Consider the following 21,415-nt stretch of genomic DNA (forward strand, 5'->3'; position numbering starts at 1 on the left):
AATCAAGTGAGTGGTTGCTTTATTATTTTTTTTTTACATACTTAATTGTATTAAAACAGTGGATTAAGTTTGCTTCAGAATCCTATTTTGATAATAATCAGTTGTTTACATACAGAAACCCACCGTTTTATTTACAACAGCAGACCTCTATTCCTGTGATGACTTTGAACACATCACCCTTACTAGTGACATAAGTTACCATCTCTGCCTCTATGTGGAAGATAGACTGCTCTGAAGGTTAATTGAATAATGCCAGTGAAGCATTTAGAAGATGCTAGACCGTTGTGAAATAAACATTATCGCACCTGACCTTGAAAAATCTTAGGAGACCTTTGATGAATAATTGTTCACACTTCTGAAGTTCCCATAATTTTACAGAAACTTCTGGAATGGTTAAAGTAGCCTTTATGTACCTGTAAGATGTATTTTATAGTGTTTCCTCCATTAGTGAAGACTTCTTCCACTTTTTGTTAAGGGAAAGTGGCTGCTTAATGACAAACTTTCTGACGAGGTTATCTTGCATAATAAATCTCAACAGCAAGGTTCATTACTCTTCATAATGCTTTGGAATACGTAAATTATGGAAGTTATTAGTATGTTTTGCATACAGTGATTGCATAGTTATATTAAAATACACTTCAAAGGCAGTGAAAGTTAAGCAGTCAATTAGTCAAGTTCAAGAGGTGCCGAAGATAAATTATTCTGTGTTTGCTTCTTTTAATGACTATCACCATCCTGGCTATTTTCAGAAAAAGATGTGAAGTTTCAGTTTCAATTTTTCAGTACTGCCTCATGGAGAGGAAATATTTCCATACCTAAGGACTATGTTCTTCAGTATTTGTGGGGGTGGGATCAAGTACAGTCAGTCGTAGCATCCTGCAGTCTACCAGATCTCACCCGTGAGATGTGACTTTCCATGTGTGACTAATAAATGTATTGCTTTCTTAGTAGCTGTGAAAATCAAACTAAACAGAAGATCACAGTCTATTACCTCCCTTCCTTGATCCTTTTCATTTCATTTCCTTTCTTTAAATATGATACACATGTATGATTATGGATGTGATTAATGCTGAAGCATTATGGGCCAGGTTCTATCAGGTGCTCTTTCATTTTAATGTTATAGTGGTAAAGATTGCCCAAATTTTTAACCTCAGAAGTTGTTACAATATGTCCTACTAACATTTTTTGTATGAAAATGCTAAAATATGTTGTATTGAAATAGTTCATAGACTAAGATATGAATCTTTAAAACTCCATATACTTTCTAAGAAAGAAATAAGCTTAAATTTATGTAATTATTGTAAAAAACAACAAAACAAAACAAAAAAAACTATTACTATGTATGCAATGCAAGATAGCTAGTTTTGGCTTAGTGGAGAATTGTGTAATGACTACTAAGTAAATATTTTGGATTTATTTCTATATTTTTTAAGGTAACTAATGTATCTTAATGTTTTAAATATTTTCTTAATTGATGCTTTAGCTAAATTCTCTTCTGAAAATATTTGTAGAACCAAATGCAAGTATTTGTACTCCGATAACACTGACTAGCAGAGGAACAGAGCTGGGTTATGCTTGTTTGTTCAATGAAGGAGAGAGAGGATTGATTTGATACTGGCAAAATGGTAGGTGTGTACTGTTTTCTAAAGCACTTGTGAATTTTAGTCTTGTTTTATCAGTCTGCTATGTTTCCTCATTTGGTTTGACTAGCTAAAGAAGTCACAAGGTCAAAAAGAAAGGTTTGGTGGTAATGATGAATATCAGACATCAGTCAAGAATTTTTTACTCTGTTCTGTTTGAAGTTGTAGTTAATTATGGGTCATAGTTGTAAAATTCTAGCATTTGCCTTCGGTTTTAATTGTTAAAACTAAAGTTTTTCAAGGAATGTTTTAGCCTGTGGGTAAAAGCAAACATGAATACAGTTAGCTTCAAATATAATTTTAATATCCAGTGATGCAAATGGAAAGGTAAGAAAACTTGGATATGTTACTTGTATTTTATTATGAACAACAGATCTATTTGCTGGAATGAAACAATATTTCTAGTTCTGTGAAGCTTCGGTATTGTCCTTCTGCACTCAAAATTACAAAACCAATTCTTTACAGAATGGTGTTGCCATTCTGTAACATTGGAGCAGCGTTTTGGATTCCTTTTGAATTCATCATTCTTTGATTGTGTTAAAAAATGAAATCTGAATCTGACTGGAACTATTAAGTAGTGAACAGTTTGATTTGCTTTAGATGTAAGCCAGACCAAAGTGCTCCTGAAATTTTGCAATCTTGTCTCGCTTCCTTAAAATTGCTTTTCTGTTAACTTGGTAGCTTAGTTTCTCATTTCACTTCATGACCAGGCATCCTTTTGGACACAATGAAGATCATCTAGAATCATGTACAGAACTTGCAAAGTTTTTATAATTTTCTGATATCTGCCTTAAATTACCTTTTTCTAAACATCTGCTAAAGCTGTTACAGTATTTCTGAAGAAATATTTATGCATCGTGGCATAAATATTAGTTGCTCCTTAGTTGCTGCTAGGGAGAAGTCACTGTTTAATTATACAAAATCCCTGTGGTTTCTGGTTGGGTTGGTATTGCTTTTATCTAGTTTAATTTATAACCTTATCCCATACTTCTATCTTTCAGAGGAAGAACTTGTTTCCAAAAAGGATTCTTTATTTTAATCACCAGCCTTCCCACCTCGGTCTTAATTGCTTGATGTTTATGCAATCATCCTGAAGTGTGAAGTGCTGTGACAATTTGATGGTTTTATGAGTTCTTTGAGTGTGCTTGTATTCAGCATGTTCGTATTTTACTGTAGGTACAAAATAACAAATAGCAACGAAGATGATAGATTTGAAAGTGGGGATGCAGTTCAAAGCCATTATGACAAGGGAGGAGCAATCACAGGCATGAATCTGTAATACCTGCCAGTCAAGCTCATTATGTTGTGTTGTTATAGCAACTGGTCAGACTTTTCCATACTTAAAATATCTTGTGTCAAATAATTAGTACGGCTTAATTGTATTTTATTGCAAAAGAGGCAAGTAATTAAAGAGGTTCTTGCAATGGCTGTGGGGACAGAAAGGGTCAGAAACCACTTGTAATTGGAATGTATTTCGTGGTTATGAATTAATAGGTCTAATAACCTATCTCTTCATTCCCCAGGATTCAAACCAGTTTCCAACATATTTGAATTGCTTTTGCTTGCTCAGAATAAAGAATAAAAAACAGCTCTTGCTCCCTTCCCCCCTTTTTCCTTTTCCTTCATCTCTTCTTGTCAGCTTCTAAAACCTATAACACGTATGATACATTTAGACCTTCCTTGACTTGATAAACACATGGACAAATGGCCTGATAAAATCTGGTTTGGCCTTTCCAGTGTGTTACTCTGTTAGGGTTTAGGCTCTTGGTTGTATATTACTGTGAGTTCTCCTGTTTTTCCAAGTATTGAAACTTTTTGAGCATTTGATCAAAGACAATAATCATCATAATCCACAGATGTAGAGCTTTGGAGGAAAAAAGATTACTCACAACATAGTGTTTGGGATTTCAGTTCAGGCAGTGACAAAATCAATCAGAAAACTGATCAAAAGGTAATCATCGACTGATACCAGCTATGGAATCAGAGCTTACTGAAAAGCCAAGAACCTGCCTTTTTATATTCTGGGGAGGTATTTTTCCTATGTCTTCAGGACTCCTGGATTTGAGAAGAAAGCAGCCATCCTGAGTGGGGGGACAGAAATAAAAGAGCTTCTGAAGAGGTGCAAAGGCTGCATTGTAGACTGCAATATGTATAAGGCAGTACTCAGGTTTATTGCAATAGCTGCAGTGGATTACATCCTTCCACCTTATGTAAAAGAATTAAAATAATGCCCAGCAAAAGCCTTGGCAATCCCAAACATAGGTCAGTAAATCTTCCAGTGACTTCAGCTAGAACTTTTTCCTCTAATGCAGGTACTGTTCTCCATGTTGTTCATGTTCTTATATCACAGGGCTTTGCGGTTTTACAGTTGACAGTCCCATCTGTTTCTCTTCATCTTCTAGCTTAGCAATCATCTTCTTTTTATGTTTTCTTTACTTAACAAGGTCATTCGTACCTCTTCTCTGGGTATATGACTGTAGCAGGAGCTTGTGATAATTAGATATGTGGAGCACAGGGAGTTATTCCCACATGGCACCTCTGCCATATGGTTTTGAAATGGCTCTTTGCAATGAGAAGGAAAGCTTTACTTCTCCCTTCAGGCCTCCCTCAAGGTAGAAAAGTTGACTTATTTGTGGCGGTGAACCTATTTATTATCTTAGCAGACTTAATTCAATGGAATCCATGTTTCAGTTAACACAATCAAATGCTTTTTATGACTTTGAAAAGAAAAAAAAAAAGTTCACTGATGAAAACTGAAGCAAAAGGGAAAAGTGATAAACTCTGTCTGCCCAAGATTTTTTTCTCTCTCTCTATTTTTTTTAAACAAACAAAAACATTATTTCTTCATTCCCACTTTATTAGTGTCTCTTCCACTATGCTTTTATTAATCGGTGCCTTGCAGGAGTTTTTGCTCTTTAACTTTACTTTGGTCTTTATCGTTTGGCCTTCTGTTACATACATATCATTGTGTTTGTTAATGTTTAACTTGTTCAGATTTACAATTAGTAGGTGTTTTAAGGACTTCTTATATTAATTGCACAGCTGCACTGGTGATTACTCCATGTGTTGGATGACTTGTATAGGGAATGCAAAGTGTTAGTATTTTGAAAGCCTTCTTGCAATTTCACATATTTGCATGTGGAACCACTTCAGTTATGAACATGCTGTACTGTTTTACCTTTGGCGGTGTAATCAGATTAATTGTGAACACTTACTGTCTTGAATTTGCTCAAATATTTGCAGAACACAAACTTTTATTGTTCAAACATGGCAAAAAGATGTATCTTTCTAACTTCCTCAGGCAGTAACAAAATCTTAGAATGTACACAAAGCCCACAGATGCTGTGAGTGTAATTCCTATTAACGCTGTTCTTCTAAGTTAGCAATTTCTTCAGAAAACCAAAGATTCTTTGTGTCCAGAGTGCTATATACCTGATAGAAGACTGCAGTTATGGCTAATGTGAAAAATCAGTCTGCTTCATTTAATGGTAAAAAGTATATATGTATACATAGTTGTTAGAGGTAAGACAATATTCCATTTTGAAGTTTCCAGTTAATTTAAGGAAAAAAAAAAAAAAAAAAAAGTATGAGCATCATTTTGTCCCTTGATTTGTGCTCCAAGTGTTGCCATTTGATTTAAATAACACCTCTTTTGGAAATCATTTTGAATAAATATACGCGCGTTGTTCTTTGCTTTAAAATATAATCTTAACATATCTTAGCAGGAAGCACAGATATGTTTTTTTCTGGCAAAAACTGAACAAATAAAAATATATAAATATTTGTCTGACTTACTGCACAGATATGGAAGATGTTCTGCTTTTTCATGGTGCAAAGTGCTGGGTTTTCTTTACATACTGCCACATGACTTAGTATTAGTTTAACTAAATATCAGAAGATATAAATTCCCTGTTCTCAAGTATTTAACTGCCCTGATGAAGATAACTTCTTAAAAAGTCATAAATCTCCACTCTAATTGGATAAAATATAGTTTTATTACTTCATAGTCCATTTCCAATTCAAGTCAAGAGTGCCATCCAGATTATTCTAAAGCCTGTTTAAAATGTGCTAACCCCGTGAAATTTGTATCATTTATGAGATATTAATAATTATTTCCATGAATTTGTCACCATTCTATCTTTTCAAAAAACAAAGGCTGAAAGCCATGTAGTAGTTCCGTTGGTGTGAATCCTAAATAACTCTATATAACTGTGACTAAAATATGGTCAATTGAGAGGCGAAAACTCCCTTTGATAAGTATTAAGAAGGAACTGGAAAATCAGCAGAAATGTTCTTTGTTCTTTAGCTCAGTCCCAAAAACTGGAAATGGGTATATAGTTCATAGCTGCATAGGACACTGGATTTTACTGAGGTACCATAGATTTTCATCTAGCATAGGTGCCTTCTCTAACTACAGTCCTTGCAGGCAGGAATTGAATTTATGAATTCTTTCATGTGAAGGTAATACTGTTTGCTGTACTATGCTTGATCATTTAAATGTATTACTGCACATCTGTAACTACTTCATGCCAAAAAACTATCACTATTCTGTGTTTCTTTTATCTTACAGAAAGCATTTAGTGTTCAGCTCTTGCAAGGTTGGACTTGAAGTGTGACAGGTGATGTGTAAAAGACATAGAATAGCCTTAGAAACATTCTTCAGTTTTGTGAGAGCTAGGTTGAAATACCAAAATTTAATTGACATTCCAGCAAATTAATTTCAAAAACTATGTATGTAATAACCTTGTAGTCCTATTTTAACTAGATTTATCAGCAATGAGAATGTGGCAGTTAAACCTCAGAAGTAAGAGCAAAACTTGTTGGATTTTGGTCCTTGCTACCTGTAGAAGTCAGAGAATATTACAGTATGCTTCCACTTAGGAATGTAACTTTAAATAGCTTTTGAATGCATTAGTTTTAAGAGACCATGGGTAAAATATATTATCAAACTAAAGCAGCACACTAAGATAATCAAAGTTTTATCAGTTCTTTGATTCTTCTTTTAGATAATTTGTCTCAATTGATCTTACTTAGTTGAATTCTTTCTTTTTTTTTACTTAAAGTTAATAATTATTCTTGCATTTTGAAAGTATTTACTATGCACTTTTCACATATAAACAAAAATGGATCCAAGTAAATAGTGGGCATTGTTTGTGATAGCATCATTCAAAATTACAGTCTTAGGGCTCTGAGAACTGTGTCCCTGATGAGGGAAATGCTGTCATGAAATTGTTTGTTGGGCAGAAGTTAAAAGTGTTCTCAGGAGCATTTGATTTGATGCATTCAGCAGGCTCGGGATTAGCAAAGGTGCAAAGGGCAGTGGGGAATGCTGCCTTCTTGCCTCTAGAGCTGCCTTTCCTATAGCACAAGAATGAAGCACACCCTAAATACAGAGTGCAGGGCCATTGAAGCAGGGGCTGCCTTCAAGGGATTGGAAGGATATGAACGTTCCCACTGCTTTGAAGGGAGAGAGCTGTTAAACAGCTAGATCATGTCCATGCTTTAGCATTTTCTATCAACTTTGCCTTCACAGGTCATGTTTTACTGAAAACCCGCTAGTAGTAAGGCCAGGGTGGAACAGGCAGAGATACTGGTGGTGGAAATGCCAGGCCTGGCATGACTCCCAGTTAAGGAATCTAAACACTCTTCTTCTGAGGCTCCTTGAAGTGGAGCATCTCATTGCCAGCATCTTGTGAAGTAGAAGAAATCCAGTAGTGGATAGGATTTCATGCTGTGCTCCCCTACTGTAGATAGGTTTGTTCATCACCTGAAGTTCTGTTTCCTTGCAAATAACACTGCTTTTGTTTGGCCTACACTATTTCTGGAGAGAAAACAGAGACAACATTTCTCTCCGAACGCCATTGCTGACCTGGATCAGTTTTATATACCCAGAATCCTGCAGCCTGTGAGTTTTACACTCTGCCTGACCAGAGAACATCATCTGGTAGCTATGCCGCTATCAGGTCTTCACCTGCAGTCACAGCATCCTTCTCCCACCCTTTGTGCCTTCTGCTGCTTGCACCCAACGTACATTCCCTTTCATTCTTCTTTGCTACCAAGCAAAGAACACCTACCTGGCTCAGGCCTCCTGGCAACCACAGAACCCCAGCTCCAGGTTAGGCAGGGCTGGGATGGGGGCTTGGAACAACTTCACTGCTCCTTACCTGATGCAGGGTGAGGGAAAGATGCTCCCTCTTTCTTTTGTGGTTGTTAAATCTTTTGGGTGATGGTGCTGGTCACCTTGAGTTTGTACTGGGGTGGTTTTAATTCAGGTGTGGTTGAGGAGAAATGCAAGAAGCAACTGGAAGAGTTAGTCAGGATGTTCTCTGGCATTTGAAAGATCTGACCTTTTAGGTGAGGATGGAAAAGAAATGTAATTTTGTTCTATCTGCAATTTTAAATCAGGCATGGAAGAATTTGGGATATCAAGTGCCTGTAGCTCAACCTTCATCCAGTCATAGCTGGAGTTGATCAAAATACATCTCCTATACACTGAATAAAAATTATTGTAATCTGCCATGGAGCAGGCTCCAAACCCAGCATAAAGAGTTTTTGTAGCGATCTGTGTAGCACTGTATTAATATAGCAGATTTGCATGTTCTAAGCAAGAGGGTAATCTGGAAAGCTTTTAATTTTGTATTTATTTGTTAAAACAAACAAACAAACGAACAAACAAATTGCCATACAGCAGAACTACCATAGTTATACTTTTTCTTATTTACAGCTGAAGCTGAGTAGTAGATATATTAGTGTGTCTGAATTTTATTCGGTTTCACATCCAGGAATTGACAGCCTCAGTTTTTCACATGCACTGTGTATAATACCAGTTCTTGGAGGAACAGAGCACAGTATTGTATTTAGAGTACTGTATCTGAAAATGCTTCAACCTCACTTGAGGGTTACTTAAGCATTTCAAAATATGTGCCCTTAAACTAGTAGTTTTTATCTTCAAAAAATTCTTTTTACGATTAACCTGCTGATTCTTGAAACAAGCTTATTTTTTATTATGTTGAGAAGTAGTTTTTAACCAGAGAGATGGTGTCATGTCTAAGACTGTAGTAAGACAGACTATTGGATGAGGTGGAGTAGAGCTTCTGTATTTATGTTATCCAGTCTAGCAAGGACTAATTCCTCTACTGTTATGATACATCATCTAACAAGAATTTATTAGGACCCATGTTTCATCTACAAAGGATGGACGTTAAGCTGCAGTAATGTCGGTGTAGTGGTTCAGAAAAAAATCACCTATTGGCTTCTCAACAAAACAATACATATTTTCAATTCTCCTTTAGATGTACCATTGTCTTGGAAGCCTGGAAGCACTTAATATGTATTACAAGATTCTGTAAGAATAACATTGCTGTGACTCAGCCTCTTTTCTTCAATGTAGATGCTTGTTATGTAATTTAAGCGTTATGTATATTTTTGACAGCAAGATTATTTATTTATTATTCAATATAATTTAATTAGTCTTCCATTTACTCTTCCTCATCTCTAATGGAAGTTCATGTGCTCAAATCTTTGGTGTTGAGATGATCCTCATCCTGGATTATGGTGGAGAATGCATTAGTGTGGTTGGAGTAATCAATGCTTTCATTGTGCTCAAAGTGAATTCTATCATCTTCAGGTATAAACATTCTGAAACAGCATTTGTAGTTTGAGGCTTGTCCTGAAAAGAGGGTTATTTTTCCAGTGCAGTTTTCCATGTAGTGGGGACACCTAGACAGATTTCAGTTTAATACAGATCTCTACACTGTCCTTTTTTTTTTCCATATGCCACAAAAGATCCAGATTACAAATCCTGTCCAGAGAGAAAATTAATAATAATAATAAATAATAAAGAAATCCCAAATATATTTATATATAAATATATGTACAGAGAGCCTAATGAGGCAAGTGATTTAAAACGGAATAAATTAAAAAGTGGGAAAACCATGATACTCTCATTTTTCAGAATGAGGGAAGTTCTTTTCTTAGAAGTTGACATCCTACAAGAAGGTCACATACTTTGGTAACAAAGTATTTTTGCTGAATATTCTGTTTCATACGAGTTTATTGTAATACTTTTGTAACTAGAGTTTAGTAAAAACGGTATCTCCCCCTCCTGCCTTTTCCTAGTATCATAATGAATAGTTGAAACATTACATTGATTATAAAATCAAATAGAAAATTAATATAGTACTTTAATAACTAAGTGCAGGTTGTGTGATTTGACATATGATGTTGTAATAAGTACAGCTGCACACATTTTATTGAAATTGTCTTTTCACAAGTAATACAAGTTTTCAATCACATTTAGGAAAAGGGTTTTCCTTTTTTTTTTTTTTAGGTTTAATATTATATGTGGTTTGTTGGTATGTGTTGCTGATGGTGGATGGACTGAGTTTGGAGGAAAATCAGTTTGCTTTTGCAGTGTGGTGCGTCTTACATCTGCAAAATGTAGTCTGACAATCTGCTTTAAAGCAGGCTTTTCACGTTGTCCCTGATGTACAGCAGAGACAGTTATGATAGCTAATGAAAACATTTTTAATTATGAAAGAAGAAGTGTGAGAGAGGGGAGGATCTACTTCAGATCAACTTTTAAATTATTAAATGATTCACATCTGACTGTTTTATACATCTGCCATTTTTTTCTCTTTTTTTTCCTCTTAATTTCAACTTAAAACTGTGAGGAGGGAGAAGATGTTTGCTTAGAAGTGAGCGCATAATGAGAGGTCTGTCTGGTGTAGTTACAGGAATAACAGAAATAAGTAACAGAAATAAGTTAGAAGCAGAATTGTGTTAACCTCGAGGTGACCTGTTTCCGAAATTGAGAGAGAATTGTGTCACTCTTTGTTCGTCCGGTCGCATGCCTACTTGGTGATAATTCCATGATGAATACCAGAGACAACATCGCACTTCTGTTAAATAGTCACATTTTTAAAAATGTGTGCTAAGGCAGTCAAGACTAAATGAAGATCTGATTTAGTGAAGACTTGAGCCATGTACTGAGTTCATAAAACAAACACATAAATCCTCTAGCTAATAGTCAGACTAAACTTCTGAAAATATGACTAAATAGAGTTGTTCTGTGAGCTAGTCTGTAACTCTGTGCCTTATTACATTCAGTGCTCTTGTGGAATTGTGTTTCTGTAAGGTTGCCTGAATCCCGCTTGTTGTTCTAGCATAGTAAACTCTTCTACCATTAACTTCTGCCTGACGGGAAGGTGCCCTTCGGCTAGAGCAGAAAGAGATGTCCAGACAACGTAACAGGCTTTTAAAGGCAAGGAACTCATTCTTGCAAGGTAGCAACAGCTACTACAACCAAACCTCTGTAAATACTATAAACCCCTAACACATCTGTCATGTGTTAGGTTGGATAAATTGGAAAGAAAAATCCACAGCTAACTGAACAAATACAAAGGGAAATACTGTCTGATGCTTCAGCTAGGAAGTTGAGATTTTGTCTGTGGTCAGCCCAACAAAGATTTCTGATAGAAAATACCCAAGGTGAATGCGTGTAACAAGCAGTGACTTAGTAACTAGCTGTTACCATAAACAATTGGCAATGAAAATTGGCATGTTTTGTAGCCTCACCTAAGCATTTCAAACAGAGGATAAGAACAAAAATATTAAATCTCTATCATTGCAAAATAAAACGGGACTGCTGAACAGCAGCATGTTATCAAAGGTATCCAAACAGATACGCAAACCGTCTGCCTCAATCTGGTATGTCTGTGTTGTCTGGGAAATATTTATTAGGTTACAAATAAAGGTCTTGTTTTCTTTAAGGAGATTTTCATATGTTCCTCTTGTATCTGCCAGTTTGAGTCAAAACCTTAAATACATAAACATTTGCACCTCTTCTGCCTCATACGTGATTACTTCTATTCTCTGATCGATATATAACTTTGTTTTCCTTTTTATAAAGGAGAACCATTTGGGTTATACTGAGAAAAGATAGCATTAGGGTACTTTCAGCTGTACTTGCGGTTCCCTAGGGTAATTTGCCAGCTTCGCTACTGAGTAAGCCCTCAGGGCTTTTTCTTTATAAAACTTCTGTGAAGTTAAATGAGAATAAGAGGCGCCATGAACATGTAAGCCTATATGCATAGAAAGGCTGTAACGTTTGTGTTTTCTTCTGTACTTGTAGTAAGACACCTACTGGCTGCCTCCCAGGCAGCAAACGCAGCCATGGCCACCACCAGGCGGCCAGTGCTTGCCAAAAGGACTGTGGCCACCCATGCCGAGTGCCTGCCCCATCATGTGGCTGTTCAGGGCTCCGGCTGCAGGGGTGTCTGAGCCTGTCGCTGCCATCGGAGGGTGACAGAGATGCTGCCTGCATGAGGTGTGGGCGGGTGGAGGAGCTGAGCAGCCTGGTGGCGGAGCTCAAGGAGGAGGTGAGGAGATTAAGGGCTACGGGGGTGTGAGCAGGAGTTAGGCCTGCGGAGTCACTCCCTGCCGTGCCTGAGGTAAAGGCACCGGGGTGACACACCCCAAAGAGCGGGGGACCCCCAGCCCTGGCACTGTCGGGCAGAGGGAGGGGACCTGAGAGATGGAGAGGAACAGAAACAGGTCCCTGCTCGGCGTCGCAGGGGAGCCCCCTCCCTACCCACCTTGCCTCCCCAGCTGCCCTCACACAGCAGGTTTGAGGCCCGGGAGCTCGGGGGACAGTGTGGTGGGGGTGTGGGGGAAAGTCCGTACAGGAGGCTGTCTAGGGTGAGGAGGTCAACTGCACGCCTCAAGACTGCCTCCACCAAGAAGGAAAGAAAGATAATGGTCATAGGTGATTCTGAGGGAAACAAAGGGCCCCATATGTCGGCCAGACCCTACCCATAGGGAAGTCCGCTGCCTCCTGGGGGCCCAGGTCAGGGATATTACCAGGAACCTTCCTGGCCTTGTTTGCCCCTCTAATTATTATCCCTTAGTGATAATTCAGGCTGGCAGCAATAAAAGTGTTGAGAGAAGCCTGAAGGCTAGCACTTCAGGGGGTTGGGGCACTTAGTGGATGGAGTGAGTGCAGAGGTGGTGTTTTCCTCTGTCCCTTCAGGGATGGGGAGGGATACTGAGTGCACCTGGAAGGCCTGGCTGATCAATACATGGATGAGAGGCTGGTGCCGTTGTAGGAATTTATGTTTGTTTTTTTTTGATCATGGGGAGGTTTCCTTGGTACCTGGCCTGATGGCTGCCGATGGGTCCCACCTGTCTCAAAGGGGGAAATGGACTGTAGACCCAGAGCTGGCAGGGTTCATCTAGAGGGCTTTAAACTAGATATGAAGGTGGCCGGAGGGGAAATGAGGCTCAATAGAGATGAATCCAATGAAATTCTGCACTGGAGCTTCATTAGAAGCATCAGCACTCCAGGTGCTTCATCTGTGCTTCAGGCCAGGAGCGGAGAAACTGAGCATGACTTCCTTTGTCTTTGGTCACAGCTTCCTGGGAAATGGCTAGTGCAAGGCAGCTGAGGTTTTCTGTGTTTATCGTACCCTAGCTGCTGAAGCAGCTTGGTAAAAGAAGTCTATTAAGTTAAGAGCTGACGGACAAGGAAGAAAATAAATTAGTCTGAAGGGATATGAAAGTGGCAGTACAAAAAGGGAGAGATTAGAAAGAGAAGAGAGGAAAAAGGCAATGAATACGAGAAAGGAGAGGAGTGAGGTGAGAGGTGGAGAGAAAGAGGAAGGCTGTTTGTGATCAGCTCCCTGCCCATCCCTTTCCCTCTTCCAGAATGTGGAAATGAAACTGGATCTCTTCTGTCCCAGGCATGCCAATATCCCATGCTTGTCTGGTTCAGCATGATGGAAAATTGCTCTTTTAAATCCAGTATTTTTTAAGAAATAACTACATGTCAAATGTTTGTTGAGTCAAGTACCACCTCAGCTAGGACATAACATGTTAAGAATGTTTGATTAGCATTACTGTGATTCAAGCAAGTGTGCAGTAATATGTGTGCTGCAGTTTTACACAGTAACCCTTCTTACGATGCATGTAATAGGATAGGTCAGAGATGATGAGATATGGCACATCTGGAAGATGTCTGTGCACAGTTGCAATCAAAGTAAATGGGAGCTCCCTGTTTTGAACATTGTACTTTGAATTTTTGTTGTCCTTAACAGAGACAATTTAAAAAAAAAAAAAAAAAAAAAAGTTAATGCATTTAAAGTCAGACACCCAAAATTATCGGATGATAGTTACAGTTTTGGGCTTAATATTGATTTTTTCCAAAAGTCAAGCTTGGAGCTAGTATCATCCCCATGGATGTGATTTGAAGATGAATTAATTCACTTTTGCTCTTACATACAATGTTGATAAATGCCCAGAGGCAGGAGAAAGGAAAATAAATTCTCTGTGCATGGTCAGGATGGGTTCTCATTAAATGAGGTGCATGCCTGAACAACTTTAAAATAACAGCATACCTTACATGTAATAGGCTGTAATAATTGCTGCAAGTTACATTTCTAATTTTCAAGCTCGTTCATATGTATGTTGAGTATTTTTTAATCGTGTTGGGATTTTTAGCAACAGAAGTGAGAACTTCCAAAGTGAGGGAATGTGTTGAAGAAGAAAACTGTGTGCCAGGGTTCCTTGGCGGATAACTCTGGGCTGTAACATCTCATTTTTGATTCTGCACAAAAGTTAGCTCCTGCCATTACTGAAGTCACTGTACTGGAATGGGGCAAGATGTTAAAAGCTATCCTTAAATTTTAAATGTAGAAAAGTAGATATGTTTTCATATTTGTCTAGTGGGACAACTTACAATTCTGTATTTGTTACAAAGGGATATGTGAAGGTTCCAAGGTTTAACTTGCACTATTTGGAAAGGCATATTGTTTCTGGGCATGTGTGTATTGAGAAATAGTGTAATAGCTGATACCATTTGTTTGCTTATGTAGATACTTAAATAGCATGCTTGGGTTGGCCTAAATATGAAATGAAAATCTTTTCTAATCCTTCTAGCAGTAGGCGACAATTTGCCAATACATGAATGAGCAAACCACAGCATAAGAAGGAAAACATTCCCTGCAATTCTGCAAGTAGTAATTTAGATTAGTAAGGAAGGGGAAAATGAATCTTTTTTGAACTGAGAAATACAAATTCTTTCTCTCTCTTTCTCTAACTGTATAGTGAAATGGAATTTCAGCATTGATGGGATCAGGGTAGTGTCTGATGGAAATAATTTATAGTCATCTTAGGAGGGAGAAATTTCAAACAAGATTTAAAGGGAAATTTCTCCCTGCAAATCCTGTCACGATCATAGATGTTATCACAAAAATGAGACACATTCTGAAAGGTATAGTTTTACTAGGTTTTATAGAAACATTATTAATGGAAAAAATTATCTTTAATGCTACCTTATGACCACTGTGTTTGCTTTTGATTGTTTTATATAATCATCATACAGATGGACAACTGCTAACAGGAGTTCAGATTTAAATTGCTGATATAATCCCCAAGGGGAAAAAAAAGAAACCAGTGACTGTGGCCAGATAAATCCCCTAATGTGTAGTCAAGAAAGTTGTCAGCAGAGTTAATTCAGCCTTCTTGCTGGCCAAAGCTGCAGGTTACAATGCTGCAGAAGAGATGGAAGAACGTGCTAGAGGCTGTGATGCTGCTGTGGTCTCTCGTTAGTAGCTTGCCATCTTCTGGTGTAGTTCCATGAGGCAGCAAGCAGCATTGTTTCCATTGTGCAGTCGAAGATGCAGACACAAGGAGACACTGTCTCTGTGCTGAGATGATGCTGGGAACAAAGAACATCAGCTTACAACATACTAACTATTCTGCACTAGTTGCCTACACAGTTTTTGCATACAAGTAATTTTCAGTTTCCACTTTGTGCCAAGTAGATATGAGGTAGATTATTCCCCATTCAAAATGTCCATGAAAGAAAATAATGCCAAGAAGATAGCGGTAAAGAAAATTTTGCTAAAGGTTGCTTAACAGTAACTTTTTCTTTTAAACAAGCTTTATAGTTTTTTATTTTATTCTTAGAACATTAACTAAGCCCCTTTTACCGGACAGCCTTTCTGATCACATAATAGTGGCTTATAATTAAGTGCATTGATTAGCCTCATGCTACCTAATTAGGTACAACCTAGGAATGACTTCAGTTCCTATGCTTTCATATATAAGAATTAGACTATAAAAATATTGAAGAATAGTCTTCATCTTCTTATCTGATGAATGTTAATTCATTCACTGCTTAAATAAAAAAGCTTATAAATGCAAACATGGCAAATTGGAAAATTGACTGAGAAAATTATTTGTAAGCAAGAACATTTTGATACAGTGTTCAGCATCTAAGCGTGGTAAAGCTGCTTTTTAGAATTGCCTGCTATTTAATTTTGTAACTGCTTTTTAGAAAAGTTAATTCCATATCTATGTTTTTAATTTGTAGGTACATTGAAACCTTGAAGGAGCACAAACCGAAAATTGTCTGGGATGAACAAATTGCTGAACACTACTTCAAATACAAAAAGTGAGTTACAGTTATTTGCTTACTGTTCTGCAAATATTATTAGGCATGGCCCAGTACACAATGTATTACCAGTTAACTATAGTATGCAACTGAATTCAGCAAATGGAAATTCTGTTGTTTGTGATCTGTATGTCAACACTAAACTGCAGCATAAGAGTGCTTCAGGCAAGAGAATTAAATCAGGGAAAGATTAATGAAATAACCCAAGCTAACACAATCTTCAGAAGAGAAGTCTGATGAGTCATATCTTTAGAAGCTATCCATCAAAGTTATCTGCTGAGTGTCATTTACTCTGAGCATCTGAGATTAGTATTGTGAGTTAATTGGGTGATTACCAGTAACTCAGCCAAATATAGTTCTGGGAAAAGTCTGTGGAATGGGAGCCTGGTTTTAGAAGTCCTAGTGACTAGATTGGTTAAGCAATTGCACTAAGTAAAATGCACCGTGGAGTAGGGTAATGAGACTATCAGGTGAACATTAGAAATTGTTAAAAGTCTGGGAATGTTTTCCCAAGAGCATGAAGGGAAAGGTTAATAACTTTCTTTGTCCTCTCTTTTTCATCAGGAAATGCCAAGAGGTTTCCTGCTGCTATTAAAAATCCATTTAAAACAGAGTTAAACAAACAAACATTAAAATCTTATTAAGCCTCAGTAATAATTTGCTATATGTTATATACAAACATACAAAAATACAGTAATATTTTACAAACAAAATCTTACTGCTTTGAAGACTGCTGAGAAGAAGCACTGAAATTAAGAGTGAAATACATTTTGGGGTGCTTTAAGAAAAAAAACAGTAATGTAACTACATTGCTTTTTAATAAATACCTTTTTGCTTTGGATACTTTTGAACTTGAGGAAAAAAAAAAAAAAAAAGAACAAAAACAAAAGCCCTGCCCTACCTAGGTATTGTAATTAATTTTCAAGTATTCTCTCAACCTGCAATTTTCGCCTGCGTTGTAAACTTCTCAGCTTACATGTATCTCTTATCAGAAAAAAAAAAATTACTTGTAGGTCAGCAATGTTTCAATTTATTTTATGTGTTTGTATAGCAGGACTGGAATCTGTGTCCTTTCATTTTTAATTATTTGGTATCCTGTTGCACGGTTACTTTGTCTGTGTCAAACGGTTACAAGGTGTTTTGTGTTAACCAAAGAGAAATAAATCAAAAACTTTGTTTTACTGATCTTAATGCAAAATCCAGTTGGAGACACAATAACCACTGGATGAAAACTTGCTCTCAAAGCAGTAAATCTGAGGGCTCTGTTTGAATGGCATGAGTTTGGGATTCATTTTGGAAACACATTTCCTAAACGTCTTCCAAACTGAACATGTTGGAAAGAGAAAGCTTGTCAGTAGTACTACATCATTTGCCTTTGAAAGCCAGTCTTTGGAGGTTCTTGTTTGTGGCCTTTCAAGAACAATTTTTGATGCGTAAAACGTGCTGGGTAAGAAAATCACTCTGAATTTCAGTTGGTGTGCAGTGCTTGGCAGGCAACTGTGTGGCTCACTGTGTCTGCAGTAGTTCAGCCAAATGCAGGGGGTTATTTAAGGGAACACTTTTTCAGGCACCACCTTGCTTTGCAAAGGAGCAGTTACGTTGGATGGGAATAGCAGGTAGGCCTGAAATATGCTTCACTAGTAAAGCATCTCACCTGGAAATCTTGCATGTCTGCAGTTGCTAAGAAATCAAATCGTGAATCTTTAAGCAAACCACAGCTAATGGTTTTCACGTAAGAAGCAGAATATATTACAAATAATCACAGATGTCTGTCATCGCTGGGTGTCTGTCCCTGTGCACTGTACAGGTAGGTATGCATTTGCTTGAGTTGAAAGATTCGACCAGCAATGTCCGCTTGGTCTGTCCAAGCACTCTGCCTTCCCTCCTAGCCTAACTGGTGAAGTGATGCTGTGAGACCACCTGTAACTCATCCTTCTCATTTCTAGTGGTTAAAATGCAGCCTTGGTATCTGTGCCCACTGTAGCTTGCCTTGCCTATGTATTTTATACTGGTATCATTTAGTTTGACATAAAAAATGGTTGGTTATTTGAGGAAATTTTTCACAGTTTGCATCTGACAGTCAAGTGTCTTCATCTTTTTTCTTTTTTTTTTTTTTTCAATAAGTATTTAGTAGGCAGAACTGCCTGTTACTATCTGTCAGTTTTACAATATTGTTGCACTCAGCTGCAGTAAGGCATCACAAGGTATTTACTTAGATCTTGTATCAAGCCATCTCTGGCTTGAGATGTCCTTTTCAGTTTGCATCTTCTGGACATCTTGGAGCCTCTGTTTTTTGCTATTAGCCTTTCCACCTCTTTTAAGTGTTGTCCTCCTTAAACACCACTTGTGTGGAGTAAATACATATTTTGTTTGATGTACTGCCAAATATTCCTGTAACTGAGACCGGCTGGAGAGTGAAAAGATTGCATACTTGACTTACAGATACACAGTGCAGGTGTAGCTTCCCCTAATTGCTTTTCTTTACCCACCACATGAATCATTTTTGATTCATGTACTGTGATATGTTTGTATCTGTAGTAGAAAAGGAGCAGGAGTAGAAGGTTTTTATCTGAAGTAGAAAGGGAAGAGAACTGGAGAACATTTTGGCCCTACCCTGCACTCAGTAACTAGAGTAGTCAGAGGGCAACTATGGGCTGAACAGACGTTAATGTCAAAAGTATCTGAATTCAGTGTCCCTCAGCCTCCAGAGTGGGATGACCACTGGGTAAGAAATCTCAGACAAGGTGCTAAATTGCAAGTGGTCTCTTGATAGTGGCATAGTAATGCTTACTTTTAAAAGTGGTAACTTCTTCACAATGAAGTCAGCAGTTTTCTTCAGCACTGTCTTTGTTTCGTTCTTATTAGAAAGAATAAAACTCTTTTTAATTATAAACCCAGCTAAAAGTCCCATGAGAGTCTACTAAAGCTATTGTGATTACTGTTTTTTTTTTTTTTTTTTTTTTTTTTTTTTCCCCCTGTTTTGCAGAAATAAAGGAGGAAAACATGCCATCTTCTATCCAACACTGAAGGTAGGTGTGACTTTCTCAGGTCAGAGGGCGGTAAGAGGAAAAAAGTGTTTACTGGACTTGCATTATTGAGACAATTTGGAAAATGCTTAAGTGGGCTTAGACTTCTGTGAAAGAAATCCACCCTGATGTAGTTGTTATGATTCAAGGCTTCATTTTCCAGTACGAGATATTTTTTTTCTGTCTAATGCATAATGGGTTTTGGAGAATCTTTGAAGATTTGCCATGTCTGAGATAAGACACACCAGGGCAGACAGTGCTCTGAGAGGATCTGTTTGAGTGCACAGGTCATGTGCTAACAGGTGCTGGTTTCACCTTCCTCTGTAATGGGGTCCTGTTTCGCACTGTTGCCCTTCATCAGCCTATTATCTTCCATTCTTTTTCTCTGGAACATATTTAGTATTTTGAAAACTTTGCCCTTACTGAAGTCTTTTGGCTGGACATGCAATTTCTGTGCAGACAGTAGTCTGCAATATATGAGAATACATGATACAATGGTTACTTGCCTTAATTCCCAGGAAGCTATTTTTAGGTTTTCTCAAATTAAGCTAAAGGCAGCATCTTAAGCCTCTTCTGGCTTTTAATATTAGAAGAGAATTGCTTCTTTAGTGACAATATATCATATTTGGAGAGAGCAGAGATATTTTGTATGGTTAAACTAGTGTGAAATTATCTAAAGCTCCATTTTTCTGAATGGGAATATTGTCTTATGTTCTGTTAATACAACTATATTTCCCTTCATTAATCTAATACAGGTGGAAATACTACAATATATGAGATACTAATCACCGTGTCTAACTATGTGCTTCCTAGTATCTGTCTTGGAGTGACAGAAAGTTTCATTGCCAATCTACCAGAGAAAAGACAAATTGTGCTGCATGTTGTCATGCTACATCCTCTCTGGTCTTATGGAAGGATTTAACCCTGCTAGAGTCAGTCCTAGCCTGGTTAAGGAACATTTATTCCTGTAGATTTCTTTCTTTACACCTTGTTATATTAATAACATATTCAATTGAAGTGTTTGGTGAATTTACAGAAGCAGGTTTTCTTTCAAATTTTGACAAGGCTGTAATGAAATACTTTGAGACTTGTATGCTGAGGCAGATCAAATAGTCACATAATGGTGATCAGGACGATCAGTGGAACACTGCATGTTGGTTTATTTCTCCTCTCACAGGTGTGTTTATTCCCCTTTTTAATGTTATAGTCACTGGTAGGTTGATCGACTCAAAATTGACTTGTTCATAATAAGATAAAAGCAAGCATGAAGTCTGGCCCCAGCAGATGTATTAATGGTGGCTCAACACTTTGTTCTGTTTCCTATGGAAATGAGTTTTTAAAACATCCCTGTGGTATGTGCAGTTCAAGCAATGCTGCACTTCAAAGTCAGAAAACCTGAAAATGAGACTCAAAAGGAATTATTTTTATTGTCTGAACTGAAAGAAATTCAGAACATGAATTGTAACATTAGTTCCCTTGTAAACCAATGGCTAAACTAATTCTGAATCAATAGCAGTAGCACAGATAGGATACATTTTAATATTAATCTTCCAGAATCATTCTAAAATAGAATTCTGATAATGAAAATTATGACTCTGTCTTGAGAGAAGGCAAGGGTATGCACAAGATCTTGATGGTTGTTCTAATTGTCTTCAGTGATAAAGTTTTATTTTACCCTTGGGAAATTTCTGGGAAGAGTTAGGATTTCTGTAAGTTGTGAAGTGATAGCCTAAATGAGAATAGTCCTTTGCATAGTTCATAAATCAGATTTATTTCCATGGCATTTTGTCTATTTAGCTGGTTATGGTGTATTAGGTCATTGAATTAGCTGGTGCAATTAACTGTCTCTTACTAAATGATTGCTTTCTAACCAGAGAATACTTGATATACAGACTTCAAGTTTTTCAGTATCTAGTTCACAGATGGTTATTTTTAAAGTCTGAAAATGGTATGAAGAGATGGCAGCATGGAATGTCTGATGTCACGGACTAAAAGCTAATTGCTTTATGTGTCTTTGTCTTAGTCCATCCAGTTGCGCTTAGAGCTTGCAAAAGAATTGGGCACTGGAATATCCATCTGGGAACTGGGACAAGGCCTGGATTATTTTTATGACCTTCTTTAAAGTAAGAGATGATCTGGGAGAGACTTTATTTGCTTCGCTGAGACTCCAACCTTCAATTAATTTGGGTATACCAGAGAGGTGATTTTTAAAGTATGTTTTGTAATTTATATAATACCTGTATTAAAAATTATTGCATTTTTTTTCCAATAAAGAAGCTTTTCTGATTTGCCACGTA

The 21,415-nt window shown here is 37.3% G+C and overlaps 1 protein-coding gene across 5 annotated transcripts in view; it reads left to right on the top strand.

The window, feature by feature from the left end:
* Positions 1 to 21,415, top strand: part of CHID1 (chitinase domain containing 1) — a 106,444-nt gene extending 85,029 nt beyond the window's left edge. For all 5 annotated transcript variants that reach the window (XM_084521093.1, XM_084521095.1, XM_084521091.1 and 2 more), the window contains 3 exons: positions 16,012 to 16,092; positions 19,079 to 19,121; positions 21,142 to 21,415. In XM_084521093.1, the coding sequence (XP_084377219.1) occupies positions 16,012 to 16,092; positions 19,079 to 19,121; positions 21,142 to 21,240 (223 nt within the window). In that variant the 3' untranslated portion in view covers positions 21,241 to 21,415. The remainder of the gene's footprint in view (positions 1 to 16,011; positions 16,093 to 19,078; positions 19,122 to 21,141) is intronic.

The sequence above is a fragment of the Aythya ferina genome, assembly GCF_964211825.1.
Source record: "Aythya ferina genome assembly, chromosome: 5".
NCBI lineage: Eukaryota > Metazoa > Chordata > Aves > Anseriformes > Anatidae > Aythya > Aythya ferina.